We start from the raw sequence: 17361 nt of genomic DNA, 5'->3' as shown, positions 1-17361 counted from the left end.
TGGTAAAGCTACATGGCATGCCAAAGACCATTGTATTCAATAGAGATATTAAATACCTTAGCCATTTTTGAGAAACTTTTTGGTCAAGGTTAGGAACCAAGCTTCAATTTCCCACCTCTAGTCATCTCCGGATAGTTAAACCGAGGTATTGAATAGGTCCTTGAGCACCATGTTGGGAGCTATTCTTAAAGGCAACCACAAATCTTGGGATGACTACCTTCCCCATATTGAGTTTGCATATAATAGGGTGACTCACAAGATCATGAAGATGTCTCCCTTTGAGGTTGTGTATGACTTCAATCCTCTCACTCCTTTAGACCTCATACATTTCCCAAATCCTAGTACGTTTATTCATAAAGAAGGGGTATTTAAGTCCAAAGTATTGAAGAAAATGCATGAGAAAGTGAAGTCTCATATACAACATCAAACCGAGAGATACATTAAACACAATAACAAGGGAAAAAGGAAAGTGATTTTTGAAAAAGAATATTAAGTTTGGCTCCATTTGATTCCAGAACAAAGGAAGTCCAAACTCAATTCTCGTAGTGGTGAACCTTTTAGAGTGTTTCAAAGGATCAATGATAATGCAAATAGGCTAGAGTTGTCATGTGAATATGATGTGTGTCACATTCAATGTGTGTGATTTAACCCCTTTTGTAGAAGATTTTGAGTAAGATGAAGATGAAGAGCCTTTAGATTTGAGGTCAAATCCTTCTCAAAAGGAGGGATGATGGCAAACCCCTAGCCAAGGGTCCAATAACAAGAAGCATGACCAAACAAATCCAAGAAAAGTTAAACATGAAAGGTGAAATCAAACTCTTCTTCTCTTGAGCCATAATAGAGTAGAATAATTTTGAGCTTTGTATAATAGGCCTAGTAATGCAACATTTATTTTTTAACCTTGTATTTTGAGCTAAGCATATTAACGTTTTTCACCACTTAAGTCAACAAAGGACTAAGGCCTATTGACCCAAGTAAACGTCCAAGCTTATTTGATAAGGGGATCAACATTTTCAAACTAGCTTGATGAGAAGGAGGGTAGGCATCCCACCTATATGTTAATGGTTATATGTTACTTTCTTATTGGAAAGGATTTCCCATAAGTACACGTGTCCTCCTCCTAATGGAAAAGAATTTTGCCATATACTTCCTATTAATGAAGAGTACTTTTACCTTGTTTTCCAATAAGTTTGAGATTTTAGATTTTGTTTCTACATGTTAAAGACACTTTCAACTTATAAATAAAGGTATTTCTCACTCTTATAATTATTTTTTAATTTAAGTAATGTTATACTGTTATTTTTTAATCATATTAATCATATTATATCACCCAAGACTAAAACATTCCAAATAGTCTCCTATAATAATCTTCCTTCCTAGTAGAATTGATCTAACATCTCCTAAAGCATTACCAAACACCATTCCCTTCCACTTTATATTATCTTTGGCCAACAACCTTACCTCCTTTCCCCTCCGCTTCATATCACCTTTGGCCAAGAACCTTACCTCTTTTCCCCCACCAAATTTTCGTATCCCATCAACATTCCAACTATGTCCATGACATCTCTTATAACTTTAGTCTAACCTAACTAAGCTCAGTGTTATCAACAACACATCAAATTCCAATAGTGTCTCCCGAAAAAAGCAATTTCAAATAAAACAGATAAAAATAAATTTCCAAAAAATTACAAGATCCAAATAGAAATTGATGGACTGCAAAAAAATATTGCCAAAAACTTAGGCAACTTATTTTTTGCACCTCAACAAGCATTCATAGATTTGTGTTTTAGATTATATAAATCTGAAATATAAATTTTCAATTTTAAATGATACCATTCAAAATATATTATTTATACTTTTGCAGCTCAACAAACAACCACAATTTTTTAAATTTTAAATTACACAATCTAAACCATAATTTTACATTATAAATTATGCCATCCAAAATTTGTTTTATTTTATATTATAAAACATACAATTCAGAATTTAGTTTTTTATATTTTGAAATATACAATTCAAAATACAAATATCACATTTCAAATTAAATAATCCAAAATATTTTTTATTTTATATTTTAAAATATATAATCTTAAATACAAAAATATTATATTCCAAATTACACATTCTGGAATACAAAGTTAATGGAAATACAGGTTGAAATTATAGAGATGCAGGAAGAAGCAGCCAATCTCTCAAAATTTTTATGGTTGGTTGAGAACAATTGAGACCACAGATGGTGTACTCCTGCACGTTCCAAATAAGTTGTATAAAATCCATTCTTATTATAATCTTCCAATTTTAATAGTGAGCCATACATGCTTTTGTAACATTGCTATTTTCTTTAGTAGTTCATTATAGAGTCTGAATTCAATTAACATATCTGCAAAGACGGTACAGTTTTGCAGAGCCATAGAAACAATATACTAAACTTGCAACTGTCATGGCTTATTTATGGTTGAAAACATTTATTCTCTTCACACATGTCTACCTATCTACAACTAAAAGCTGAATTAGAGGAGCCTCAAGTACAAGTGAATGCACAGAAGGTTTAACAATTCTACAATGAAATCATCTGGAAAATAGTATGTGGCTTAGGTGGGAGGTTGGGAATCATCTGACCGAGTAATCAATAACGTCTACCTCCAGCTGTTGATAGAAGAACTCGATTTTGCTTTTTACCTTTCTTCCCCAACTCATTAGTCTTTGGTGCATTCGAGCTTATATTTGATTCTGCTCTTGATATAACATTGGAGTATGACTGTGTCTCCCCGTTTCTCGAACCTACAGAATTACAAATTTTTGGGCACTTCAACTACTTGATTCTTCGGTTATATAGCACTTGAAATTTTTTTCCATGCAGAATATATAAAATTGCATAAACATATAATACCTGTTGGAGCAGAAGAATCAATTGTCGTATTATTTTTGTGTAGACCACTAGTTTCTTGAATTTGCAAGGATGGAGAATCATGAGCAGCAGCAAACCCAAGTCTCGTGACATTCGAGAACGATTTTCTCTCCCCAGCTACGGGAGGACTTGAGGAAACAGTTGAATTTCCTAGAGCTGAACAAAACATACAATTACATAGATCCATGTCACAACATTGTCCAAGTATGATACACATACACCACATAGCACAAAACCATAAATTGCATATATTATATCAGAACACTGCTGTAAATGAAAAGAAAAACAGAAGAGGGCAAGGCCCCGGTGTATTCTTTCCTTATCTTTTATTTATACGTTCAAGTCCTGTTATTGTTCGTTCCCATTATGGAACTACCTCAATAAAAATTACTGTATGGATGGATTGTTAATCAATAGCAGCGGAACTTTTATTCTAACAACCAAAATGCAGATTACCTTCAAAGTCATCCATGGAGAATGCTGGAGGATCATCATGAGATGTAAGCTGACTACTAAATGATATGGGAAGCGTAGTACCTGTAGCTTCAGCCCTTATTTTTTCCTGCCGTTCCTAAAAACAAAAATATAGCATGGGAAAGCACATTCCAACATTTCGAAAACAAAAACAAAAATACATGAAATTTGAATAAAAGGCATATGATGATAAAATAAAAAATAAAAATACCAACAGTGGGAGCATTAACTTGCAACTAGAAGGCTTTGTGGCACTGTTTTAGTCCATAAAAAAAGTTACAGAAGCTAAATTCAACAGTAATCTAAAAAGGGTATCTAGATTCAAAAACCTATATGTTTGCACAATCGTAAAGCTTAGTCTCACCCTACCCTGAGAAGATTTGCTTAACACGCTACCTCCACTACTTGCACATCAGACAAGAGGACTTACAAATGAAATAAATAATGAATGGAAAAGGTTGAAAAAATATTAGCTTTCTGAGAGAATTTCCTTTCCATAACTACCATGTTAAGGGACCCTAAAGTGAGTCGGGTTATTTGAGGTCTTCTAAAACTTCAGGAAATCGGAATAAATAAAATATGATGGGCTACATTGATACCTTTTTTGCAAGTTGTTTTCTCTGATTTGCACGTTTCTTTATTTCATCCATAAATGGAGCCAGTGCTTCAGGAGGTAACAACTCACTCAAATCAACTTCACAAAGCTGTAAAATTAGTAAACACCTATTATAAATCATCAAGAAATTATCTTGGAACTATATAACTCTTTGAATAGGTACCTGAAATGTTGTGGTTAACGGAAAATGACTTAGGAATCGATATCGCCTCCTCATGGCCTCAGACTGAGTAACTGTCTCCAATTGTAGAATCCTTCCATTTATTCTACAATGAACAAACTTTGGTTAAAAAGAATTAAAAGCTTGGTTGCTCAGTGATGCTTCTCCAAATAGATAGACGTTCATTGAAGACCAATACATCAAACCATAAATACATACAAAGATCCTAAACATCAACTAGTATACTCAAACAAACCCATACATTTTGAAAAGACAACTTCTACCACTACTATTATTGTAGGCATTGACATTTATGATGAAATGGATAAGATCAAAGCTGTTAGATATATTATATTTTAGATAAATATCTTATGTTTATCTTTTATCTTTAGTTACTTTGTTATTATACTTTATTTATATTCTGAACTTAGCCCATATTTCTTCTATTATATTCAACATGGTTTATAGAGCTTGATTATTTTAAGGAAAAAAAATGTGTTGCCTCTCTCATTACACCTATCATTGTCGGCGACAACGCCATCTACAGCAACCGCCGACATCATCGTCTACTGCCATCGTCTAATGTTGCCACTACTGGAGTTCCAGTTTCAACCGACGATCACACGATTTTGATCATGTCAGCCAGGCGACCACCGTGTCATCAACAACACCTTCCGTCAAAGCTCCTACTTGCTCTCACCGGCTTTTAAAGTTGTGGATCTACTCTTTTTTCCGTCGTGCGTGGGGACTCGTCTCGTCTCCTCTTAGGCAACGTTTAAGAGAGTCGAGGTTGCTCTTTTTCCTCTTTTAGGTTCATCGTGTGTGGTCACACGTCCCGTCTCCTCTCAACCAGCTATTCAAAGCATCGAGGTCATCTGTTTCCTCTTTCAGGTGCCTTGAATGGAGCATCTTGGATTTTTAAGGTTTTTTTATCCGTTCATCAATGGCTTCTTTCGCTGTTGTCTCTTTTGACATCCCTTCTGTTGTCACCATTGTGTTTGACCCATCCATATATGTTTTTTCTCTCGTGGCAAAGATGGTTTTTGTTAGTTTATTTATAATTGTGGTGGCTCTTCAACAATGACCTCTTTATCCACTAGATGTCAACAATCCATTCCTCACGACGATTTGCAAAAGAGATTTATATGGAGCAACTTCCCAGATTTGTTACTCAGAAAAAATCTTCTTAGTTGGTATTTCGTCTTTTATGTCGTCTTCGCAAATCATTAACAATTTGGTGTCACTCGAGTGTAGAATCAAATATTTTCATTAAGTCTTTATAGATTATATTAGTAATAAGCTTCGTACATACGATTTGTATGCACTAGCTTGAAGAAGAGTGTTAGATATATTATATCTTAGATATAGATCTTATGTTTATCTTTTATTTTTAGTTAGTTTGTTATTATTCTTTATTTTTGTTTTAGGCTTAGCCCATATTTCTTCTATTATAAATAGAGACCCTATGCGTATATTTAACACAAGGAAGATTAATCCTACATATAGTTTTTCACTATAATCAACAAAAGCAATATCTACTGAAAATTTGGTCTTTGATGGAGCCCAACAGTGATTAGTCCCTTAAGAATACCCATATTGTTAGTGTAACTTCTCATGATGCTTCCCAATGATCTTGTTTAGAAGATTAGTGACAACATGCAAGAGAGGATGGTATAGCCCTGGTACCATGTTGAAAAGAGAGAAACCATGTTAAAAGAGATATGATAATAAGATATCATATACTTGAAACTGGAAAATATGAAAAATGTCCAAGAGAATTCAATTCTCTATTAGAAAGAAACTTGCATCACCGGTGAGAAAAAAATATATGATGATCTACACATAGATGTCCAATAGGAAATACAAAAGATAAGTCGATGGTCGAGCGAAATAAAGGAGTAGAAGTGGCGCTTGCATGAAACAAAAGAGAAGAAACCTCAGGTCTATGTGACTCGACCCAGCCTGAGATAGTAAAAAGGATAATACTTTTTCTTTTCTTCTTACTTTTTCTTACTTTACTATCCTCATTGAACCAACGGTCTCCTTTATTGTTGTGTAGTCTCGCGAACAAGAAGTCTATCCTACCCTACCCACTTTGAACAAGCAACTCCTTCATTATGTTTAGTTGTATTTTAAGTTTTAAAGATGAAATTTGTGGTGTTTTAATTTGATTTTATTGTTATTTAAATTTCTTAGACATGATATTACTTTTAGTTATCGATTTTCTTTCATTGTTTTTTAATTACGATTATACTATTGGATTTTTAAAATTATCTATATCTATATATTGTATTCTCTTTATTATCTACATATATGTATATATTTTAATTTTATTTAAATCCGCAATGTTTCTGCCATAACCCATTATGGCTTCTAATATATTTTCATAAAGGATGTTTGGGTCTTCAATATATGTCGATAACAATATGTACCAAGCCAAGCTTGGAACCTATAAATTGAATTTGATGTCCTCTCAAGGACTTGGTCAAAATATGAGTTAATCATTTAAGTTGACAAATTACATGCAAATTTCTTTGATCAACAACTTCTTTTGAACAAAATCACAATTAATCTCCATATACAATTAATCTCTATATATTTGGCTTAGGTTTGCACCCCACTTAAATACTAAAATTTGGTCATTTCTCTAGTCAATGTAGGATGTGCAACATATCCCCTCACATCAACGACATTGAGTCTTCACAACAAAGAAATTGAGTGTTGACACTAAGGATATCAAGAGTGGAAACAAAGTTAGAGTCTGACAACATGTGACACAATAAACCCAACACTTCACTAGGAAAAGCTTTGATACCATCTTAGTGAGAGAGTTTATGCATAAATCAACCTCACACAGTCATTTTGTAAAGTAAAGTTTACACCCCCATTTATATATTATAATTTAATTATATTTCTAGTTGATGTGGAATCTCACACAAGACCCAAGAAATAGAGATTTAAGTTCCCTTCTTGTTAGGAATGGTATGGTACCACTCTAGTACCACGTTCTGAAGAGAGGAATCGAGAAGGAATATAATGAATTTCATGTGGTGTATTTTCTTTTGATGAATTTGATTAGATATTTCCCTATCAAATCATTATAGTCTATAGCTAAGGTTCAACTCTATTTTGATATTAATGCTACATGTAATAAAATCTCATGGATAGAAAAATGGTGAAATCGTTGTAATTTGGGTGGTATTCATTTTTTTGTGGAACTGAAGACCTTACGTAAATAATATCAACAAGATTAGAAGTTCTTATTATATGGTGCAGATAAACATAAACCAAAATTGGGACTTCATGACTCAATTTAATGCTATTATAAATGATAAAAGTTCCACATTATGCCAATATCATATTATCTTAAGCTCACAAACCAACCACACATTTTTCCACTTATTTTCTAGGCACATAGGAGAATTAAAATTTGATTTTGTGCAAACCTGTGTGGCAGCATATCATAGCTCCCAAAATGGTGGAGCAAACACTTCATGTTCATCGGATGAAGAATTAGATGCTGACCATCAGCAGCCTGAAATAGACAAGACCGTGTAACATCCAGAAGTCATCATCAAAGTTGGTTTGAGGCATAAAGCATTCGGGAATTGCTCAATGAAACTAAAAACAGCAATTCCTCATAGAAACTCTGAGAGTCCAAAAAATAAAGGGATATAGGATAGCTAGGTAGACAATTTGAAATCATGGAAAATTAAAGACCCTGGTCAACATATTGCAAGTAAATTAACCAAGCCAGCACAATAACTATAACCGACAACCATGGAAAAAATAAGTCTTTAGGACACAACGAAGAACATCAAAAGCAGTGATTACCAAACCAAGTATAGAATCAAAAGCACTCATTTTTCCGTTTATAATTGGATTTTATGAATAACTAAGCCTTTATGTAGGAAACACTGGCCAGATTCTAGGGATCCTATCGCAAGTTGCTTTCTTTAAAAGATACTCATTTTGATTTCCTTGAGAACTTTATAGTTGAAAGATTAATAGGCGAAAACTCTCAGTGTTCCCCACCAACTCATTGGATAACAACACAAGGGGTTCATTTTAATCTCACCCATAAATTCATTTTGTCCCATTTCCCTCTAAGAAAGAACATATTTATAGGGAATATCTTATGACAATCCCGAGTGTAAGTGTTTGGCAAAGCTTATGAAAATAGCTCATCATATGTCCACAAGTTGCTTTAAGCTTATTTCAATAAACTCTCTAATATTACTTATAAAAAGCCATTAGAAGTTTTATAAAAATTAATTAAGCTTATTTCCTTGTTAATTATTAACAACTCATGCATACATGTTTAGATGATAAGCATTTATTTAATAAGATCTTAATTAAATCGGTGGTCTGTTTCTTGATACCAACTTAAAGAGTTGAGAATAGCTAAAATGTTTTTATTTCACTTTAACTTTTGATACAACTTACTAATGCATTTATAGAAGACAATAGCTCTGAAAAAAGGACGGGAAGCTCTTAACAAAACCCTAACACTTTGTTCACTTGAATGGATTTGGAGGAGAGTGATTGAATGGATTTGAGAGGATTTAAAGGTAAACTTTTTGTTGTTTATTTGTGTGAATTTGGAAATAAGAGAGTGGATTTGGAAGTAAAGTTTGTGAAAATTAACATAGGATTTGATTGATGTGACAGATTAAAAAAATTTACTTCCAAATTCACTCTCACTTACCTCCAAATTCACTCTCACTTACCTCCAAATTCACTCTCACTTACCTCCAAATTCACTCTCACTCACCTCCAAATCCACTCAAATAAACAACAAAAAATTTACCTTCGTATCCTCTCAAATTCATTCAATCACTCTCCCCCAAATCCATTCAAGTGAATAAAGTGTAAAAGAAAAATCCCTTACATAAATATTAATAATAATAAAGACATTAGAGGGCACCTAGTTATTTTCACTCTATCTCCAGCCTATTTCCCATTAAAATGTTTACCTCTTTTTTCTCTTAAACCAAACACCTATATTTTTCCACTTAATTTCTCATCAATTTCCATTCACCTTCCCCATTTCCATCCACACTATTTGTCAACTATTTCTCTCCTTCCTACCAAATGAACCCTATATAATATCAAATCGTTCCACATGATTTCAATATGAAAAATCAGTTCATACTTTATAGACACGTTTGTTGTATCCAAATAGAAAATTGTGAAGCAAGAAACATATGATACAGAACACAACTAAAACCAACTGTCATTAGTTACCTGGTAAAAACTATATGAATCATTTCCCTTCATTTCTTCAACAACATCATCATCCGCTGGCCTTTGAATACTATTCTTCTCCTCATATGAAGAACATAAATTCATTTGTTGCTCTATTAATTCTTTCTCCACATTCAAAGTTTGGTTAGAACAGGCTCCAGCAGTTGACTTTTCCAGCATTGAAACCTTAATTTGGTCGCTGTAATCAGTAGAGGAAGTTTTTGACCCATTAGAACAGTTTTCATCATCAGTATCCATAGAATTTACGACCATGGATTGTATCTGATGTGCATGATCAATGGGCTTAGAATTTTCACTGTCATGAGACTTTTGCTCATTCCAATGCCACTTCCTCTGTTCCAGTTGCTGCATGGCAGCACAAACATAAGGAAGCTTCTCCAGGTCATCAACAAGACCAGAATCTGCTCTGGCCAGCCAGCCATCTAGATCAGATATTGAATGCCTCACTGAGAGATCTACATCTGATGTAAGAGTAAACTTTGAAAAGGGATCACAGAAGTGTCCATTACCAAATGATATGATATTTGTCTCTTGTTTATTTTTACTTGTCAGAGTAAATGAGTCCTTTTTCCGAGTTAAAAAGGTGAACTCAACATTTTCTCCTACTTGATACTGTTTGACATTTGTGATGTGAACTGTATATAAATCCTTGGCAGATGTCATGACAAAGCACAGAGGACACCTTTTCCAGATATCGCCTTTGTGATCCTCTTCACCCATCATTAAGTACTGTAGAATACATGGGAAACAGAAAATATGTCCACATGAGGTTATCTGCGGACACAGTGGATACTCCAAACAAATTGGACACTGAACTGAGAAGGGGGTCAAATATGTCACACATATAATGTCTTCCCACTGCAACATTTTATCAGGATCCATCGACTCAGGAGAGTAATTTCCCGAATCTAACACCATGAACTTGTAATTTGCCTGCAAAAACAAATCTTTATTGTATGGCTTCCTCTTCCAATGCCTTCTTGCTGCAGGGGAGGGAGGGGGACCCCGGGGTTGAGAACGGGATATTGGGTCATATTGAAAATTCAGCAAGTAATTTCCGTTCACAGTCTGAGCTTTCCTCCCTGCCAAAGGGGTACTTCCATGAGAACCCACGGACCCAGGAGCTTGTTGGTTTCTATGAGAAGAAACCATTCCTGCCCGTCTTCCTCCGTGAATCCTAGAACGTGTTCTAGGGTTTTGCTGAGGTGAAACCGTCACTCCACTTGGAGACCCTAATTCTGTCACCTAAAAGCCACACAAGGGAACAAAATAGTAACCAACAGATACCCAAATATAGCAAAAGAAAAAAAAACACAGTTCTACACTTCTACCAGGCCATAAGCTTCCATAAAGCAATCCTAGATAATCAGAATCACAATACCTTTTCGGAAGATCCACCAGAATCTTCAGTAGCTTGAGTCGAAGAACCTAACAACAACATTGAACAACTTAATCAGTTAAACAAGCAGAGCATCAATCAAACGCAAAAAAAAAAAAACAAAAAATTAACCATACCCTTGACCATTCAATTTCCTAAACAAAATAAAACAAAAAAACACCGCAATTTCACAGAAGAAGTGACCAATCATGATTATTTTCTCGTGTCAACCAAATAGCGTGGAATTTAAAGGGAATGGGAGAGATCGAAGAAGGAACCTGCGATACCGGAGATCTGGAGAGATCCGAGCGCGTGGTGGAGTGGGGGTGAGAGGTAAGGGAAGGGTTGTTGAGGAAGAGGGCTTCCGCTGCCATGTTGGGGAATAGGGTTAGGAGATGGCGCTGACGAAGAAGACGAAGATGACGCTTGGGTTTGTGAGGGCAAGATGGACATGAAAGTTCTGGAAGGAGGGTTTGGGGGTGTTCGTTGGTGGTTCAGCTTCTATTCTACTTTACCAAACTACATTAAATCAAACACACCTTTTATTTCTCATTTGTTGGTCTCCCTGGGCATCACTGCCGCATCTTTGCCGAATATTGGGTTTACGCCACCACAACATTCCAATTCTTTATTTTTGTTCCCTTGTTTTTTTTTCAATATTATCTACAATAATAAGTTTATGGTTGGTTTTGAAAAGAAAAAAAAAATTGAATTTTAAAAAATATAAATTATTAACGGAATATACTTCAGTTATTTTATCAAAATAGTGTCAATGTGGTTTTCTTTTTAATTTTCTTTAAATAAAGTTAAAAAGAAATATGGAGAAATTAAGTTGACTTAATGCAAAAAAATTAGAAGAGGTGTGGAATATGTCATATATTGAAATCCTCCTTTAAGAAAAGAAATTAACATATTAATAGTTAACATTTATGAAGAAAAATAATAATTTTGGAAATCTTCGAAAAATTGTGTGGACAAAAAATTTCATCAATTTTTTTAATTTAATATTTTTAAATGTTAGTTTTAGATTAATTAATATATTTTATCATATAAAATATGTCCCTGTGGTTTTATATTTATGTATTCATCATTGTATATTAATAAAAGTAAAGAAGAATAGACCAAAAAAATCTTATGAAATTGAGCGAAATTGCTTTTTCTTTTTAAATTAAATTTTTTGTATTGAGTTCACGTTTCCTATTTTCAGGAAAAATAAAGAGGATTTAGTAATTAAATTATCTTAACAATTATAGATATCTATATGACCAACTTTATTATTGTACAATTACTGTATATTATTTTCAAATAATATAAATCTCTGTTATCAAAAACTTACATCAGAACACTTCAACCATTTTTTTTGCTAAAACAATTAAAAACTGCCTTAAATATTTTCAAAAGTTTTAAAATAAATTTAATTTATAAAAGATTGTTTATATAAGGGTTTGTAAATGTGCTTTTCTAGTATTATCGGATAACTAGACACAAAACAAGTTTGAGTTTTCATTCTCCACTAGCATTTTTGGATTATGGGATAACAATACTACTATTTAGTTCCAATAGTAATATTGGGAGAGATTTTTACACCGATTATTTTTCATATACATTAAATATGTAAGATTCGGAAAAATAGAAGTCTTAAAAATAAAGTAGTGTTAAGACTTTGGATTTTTGTTTGGAAACTATTGTTTTTAAGTGTATTTTTTTGTTAGAACATAATTGTCATGTTGTTTTTTATTTTTATATTTTTGTCTAGGGATAAAATGGTCTTTTACCTTTATTTAATTGTGTAGACATTAATTAAGGGGGTGTAGAAAGGAAAAGCATGTAAATTAAATAATCTGGATAATTAATAAAATTATATTATGTAAATCTTTTAGAAGATTTAGTTCTTGTTATTTTAAAAACAGTTAAATGAAAATAGGAGATATAATCTTGGTGGGTTTAAAAATTAAAAGAGATATTATTATTATTAGAGAAAATCATTATTAGATATTGTTAGATATTTTAAAAGATTGCGTGAATTTTAAAAAGATTTAAGTGACCTCAGGCCACGTCACACATTCATTAACGTCGTTGATGAAATTGACGGAAAAGATTTATTTGCATCAAATTAACAAAAATAAGGACCCAATTGAAACGCCAAAAAATAAAGGGACCTATTTCAAATTCTGAACAAAAATAGAGACCTATTGAGACAACTTTAGTTGTACTTTTCCTCCATGAATCAATGATTATGAATCAGTCAAAGGGTAAACTTGACCTTTACATTTGATAAATCCGCAACCCCTTTCTGGTATGGTGCTCCTCTGTCGTCTAAAACGGAATAACTGTTGAGGATAGAATTAATATCTAACCAGTTATCTGATTTCAATATTTTCTATAAAAGAAAGTATTCCATCCAAATTCTTAACGTGAATCTTAAGTTGATAGTAAAAAGAAATAGTAAAAATATTTTATTGAGAGAGAAGTCAAATAAATGACTTATTTCTTATATAATAAATATTTTTTTCTGCTTTTTTACTTTTAGCATTAGTTTAAAGAAACAAAATCGATTTCTAGAAATCTTTGCAAGCTATAATTTCGATCTAGTAATGATTTTTTATTTACTAGAAAAGAGAAATTTATATATTATCTATTAGAAATATAGGTTCTACTTTTGCGACGTTGAAAGAAAAATATACCTTACAGGCTGAGCACTGTATCAAGTCTTCTTGCAAGTCTTCTACCAAGTCAATGTTTGGCCATCAATGAGTAAACATTTTATATCTGTATCTCAAAACTTCACTGAATTGAGACTATAAATACATGACAACACTCTTCGTATCAATGCAAAGGGAAAAGTGAGTAAAATATAGTAAGCATTATCAATCGCTTGGCAACCATGAAGGCCATTCTCATTGCTTTCTTACTCTTTGCTTCTCTTTTCTTCTTTCCCACTTCAACTATGGCTCGACAACTCAAGGGTAACAATACATACTACCTTTTCTACGCTTCCTCAATTCTCATATACACCAAAGAAATCAATATCATACTTGAAACTTACGAAACTTGATTCTTATAACTAATTTGGATGAACTTAGTATAAATATAAAAGAGTAATTTATGTTTTTTTCCCTTTTGTTTGATATTTCTACGTGAGAGGTGGCCACTATAGTTAATGTAATGATGTATGTACATTTTTATGCAGAAGGTTCATTTCAGACAGGAGACCCTACTAAGCCTGCTGTTAAGTGTTCTCCCGGTCAGGGTTATAGAAATTGCATTCCATCGAGAGCACCAACGCCACCAACATCTCCAGCACCACCATGCTCACCCTATTCACGTCATTGTTGAACAATATCTAAAAGATGCAATAGCCGAATGAATTAAGTATAATTTTACTTTCTGCTGATGCCATTAGCACTTGCTGTGTTAAACCATGGAGCTACCATCTCTGTCTTTTGCTTTAGAATTTCCAGTGCTTTCACCCAATAATGAGTGTTTTCCGAGTTTGTTGAGAAATAAATGTTTGGCCTCTAGGCCAATCCAATAAATAAGAACTTGACTTCGTATACTTTTCCTTTTTGTTGAGTTTATTGTTACATGTGCCATCTTTTATGAAGGAAGATGCTTTTACATACTTGAAAAGAAAAATATATTAAGGTTCTTGCGTGCGACTATAAAATGAATGCTTAAACATTATGATTGCTTAAGGAGAAAAAATAGAGTCACTTCTTATTCGGGTTATAAACAAAGCAAAGATGTCAGGATGAAAGATAGAAAAAAAAAACTGTCTTCGATATCCCAAATAAAAGAAGAGAACAGATAATACAGAGATGAGATAGAGTTGAGTTTTCGGTTATTTCAAGACAGGATCAAAAAGACGTGCTTTACAACCCGAAAAAATAGTCCGAAAACCATTGTATTATTTCCGGAAATATGAACTTTATTTATCCTTGAATATTCAAAACATTGACATGCACGGTTTATAAACTTTTTCTCGGTTGAAATGGAAGCATCTAACAATTATCTAATGAAAGTAATTGTTCATTTCAATTTAGAATTGATAAACATAATTAAACGTTTTTTGTTCTAATTAGTACTATTCAAAATATTTGGTTACAGCCCTTCTCTTAAGGGCTTTTTGTATCCCCTTTTTTTTTCCTTCTCCTTTCACTCTTTCTATCTTTTATATTAAACAATATTTATTCTATCTCTAATATGCCTCTTTTTTCATGATATCAGAGTCATAAGTTAGAATGTATCCAAAGAAAATTTAATGTTTGTTAGTTCTATTGTTCCATCTAAAATAAGATCGTAATCAAAGTATTCATTAATGTCTAATTTTACACATGGGATATATATACCTCAATTTGAGAAGTGTACGTTAGAAGTCGCACATCGAATAAAAATAAGACAATTTCATAATATATAAATGGGTGTGCAAACCTCACCTTACAAGTTAGTTTTATAGGATTGAGTTAGGCTTAAAATTCATTTCTTAACATGAAATCAAAGCTTGGTTGCCATGACTTCTGAATACTCTAAACCCCTTCCACCCATCAACATTTTTCCCAACATTCTCCACCCTTGCACCTGATACTTACACCACACAAATCACTTCCATATTAGATGATGAAAATTTTCTCATATGACATCATAAGTTTCTTGCTACAATTGAGCATCTCAATCTTCTACATTTTCTTGATGACATCAACATTCCACTCTGGCATTACCGACATATATAGACGGTTAGTAACGTCCCAAATTCGTTGGTACTGCATGATTTTCGGTGAATTATCGATGGACTATAATCCGTTGGTAATTTCGTTGTAAGAACCGAGAAAACTTAAGTACATAAAGTAGATGGGTGTTTTATTTTAATAAGGCCAACTTATTTTAATAATAAATGTTTCGTAATATGAACAAAAGTTTATATCACGTCTCATTATTTAAAACAAAAAATATCTCTTTAAAAACTCTTCTTTTGTGTTATTTATTTTCTCTCCAAAAGTTCTAACTCCTGAGTAATCTCTTTGACAATCAGGAGTTACCTAAACGACCACAACGAGGTTTATGTTTTTATCCGATCAGTTTCTTGAATAGAATAAGTAAGTTTCTGACTCTTTTTTCTTGTTTGTTCTTAATTGAGATCATGCTTAAAGATCTTTTGTCACCTGTGAGTTATAATGTCGTTTCTTAGTTTCCTGTTGATCCAAGGTCCTAAGGACTCTCTCTGATATCTGTTCAGTGTTTTATAGGCATTTGTAAAGTTTCTTGAACTCTAAGCAAGGGTTCGATGTGTTTATAGAGCTCCATTGTTTTGGTGTAAACTAAAAAAAACTAGTTTAATTCAAGTTTGATTGGTAAATAGGTTATAATTCATGAATTGATGATGATGTGCTTGAAATATACTATTAAATTGAATTGTGATTTCTAGTATGCTCCTTGGTCGTACTTCTCCTTTTGATCATACTCCTCTCTTCCTTCTTTTTCTCACACTACTCCAATTAATTTATAAGCATATTTTGTTAAATTTAACAAAAAATTTAGCATCTATTTTCAATGAATTTATTGACAAATTTTAGAAATTAAGTTATTGATAAAAGTTTAAAAAAATCAATTATTAATGAATTTATCGTAATATTTTTAAAAAATAATTAATTATCAATTACTTTAAAAGTAAATTATTGATGGATTTTGCACCAAATTGTTAAAAGCTAAAATAAAATTTTAACATGTTCTACTGATATATTTTATCAATAAATCTATTATAAAGGAAAATTTTCGAGAATAATTAAAATTTTGAAATTTATTCACAATTTTCTTTTTTATTGACAAATGTTATTTTAGTAGAGGAGTTTTATGAAATTTTACTTGTGGTGACAATTATATGGATTGTGTCGGGGAAGCATCGTAACAAACTACAACCAGGCTCATAATTTCACCTTGTTCGTGCACTTTTCTCTTCAACTTCGTTCATCCAAATATTTCTCTGTTTCACAGTGACCAACAACAATCAACTTGCTACCATCAATGACGACTTAACAATCAACTACAATCTTCAACACAAACTAGAACACTACCTTCTCTTCCATGAACATGATAATATTTCGTCTGATTTCATGATTTACATTTTAAAAAAGTTATTTTAAATTGTGCAATGAAAGTTTGTTAAAAATATAGGACAAATAGATCCATTTGAAAAATTGGGGGAAGATTTTGTGAACATTATTTTAAAATTTATAATTAAATATAAATTTCATTAGAACATTTTCATTTTCAAGAAGAGCCTCCAATAAAAAGATGCAAATTATAAAACTTATCCATTCAATTAGTCCAATAATATGAACAAAATATTCATTTGTCTCAATCAATTGGAGGAAATATCCTAAAATTATTGTGTATAATTCAAATAAGAATGACAATGGGACCGTGTTAGATAGGTTTTGCTATCCTATAACTCTTTACAAAAAAATCATCTTTCTGATATATATATATTTAATAGGTATAAATTCTTTTTCTCATTTACATTTCTACCCATAATAGATTGGATATACCTATACATGAACTCA

General features: G+C 32.4%; 1 protein-coding gene and 1 long non-coding RNA gene across 3 annotated transcripts; one reads left to right on the top strand and one right to left on the bottom strand.

Moving 5' to 3' along the window:
* Positions 1-2421: 2421 nt before the first annotated feature.
* On the bottom strand, positions 2422-11368 carry LOC148197767 (uncharacterized). Of its 2 annotated transcripts, none has more exons than XM_088116095.1 (9): positions 11092-11368; positions 10808-10854; positions 9406-10671; positions 7605-7693; positions 4162-4264; positions 3982-4086; positions 3365-3479; positions 2891-3064; positions 2422-2781 (listed from the first exon to the last, which is right to left on the bottom strand). In XM_088116095.1, exons 1-9 carry the CDS (start codon positions 11255-11257, stop codon positions 2627-2629), a joined length of 2220 nt encoding a protein of 739 aa, XP_087972221.1. In that variant the 5' UTR covers positions 11258-11368; the 3' UTR covers positions 2422-2626. The 2 variants fall into 2 exon arrangements, with proteins under 2 accessions (XP_087972221.1, XP_087972220.1); XM_088116094.1 differs by having other exon boundaries at positions 11083-11367.
* Positions 11369-13551: 2183 nt separating this feature from the next.
* Positions 13552-14454, top strand: LOC124842946 (uncharacterized). The gene is made up of 2 exons (XR_015786727.1): positions 13552-13770; positions 13995-14454. It is a non-coding gene; the product is annotated as an uncharacterized LOC124842946 (long non-coding RNA).
* The last annotated feature ends 2907 nt before the right edge of the window (positions 14455-17361 follow it).

This window comes from Vigna umbellata, chromosome 5 (genome assembly GCF_029865625.1).
Source record: "Vigna umbellata cultivar VRB3 chromosome 5, Vumbellata_1.0, whole genome shotgun sequence".
Classification (NCBI taxonomy): domain Eukaryota; kingdom Viridiplantae; phylum Streptophyta; class Magnoliopsida; order Fabales; family Fabaceae; genus Vigna; species Vigna umbellata.
The sequence above is the reverse complement of the archived record's forward strand: the minus strand, read 5'-3'. Positions and strand labels throughout refer to the sequence as shown.

Coding starts and splice junctions, on each gene's coding strand:
- LOC148197767 (XM_088116094.1), bottom strand. CDS start 11,257: ATGTCCATCTTGCCCTCACAAACCCAAGCGTCATCTTCGTCTTCTTCG. Junction 7,694..9,405: donor ATTCATATAGTTTTTACCAG/GTAACTAATGAC, acceptor TGTCTATTTCAG/GCTGCTGATGGTCAGCATCT. Junction 4,265..7,604: donor TATGATATGCTGCCACACAG/GTTTGCACAAAA, acceptor TGTTCATTGTAG/AATAAATGGAAGGATTCTAC.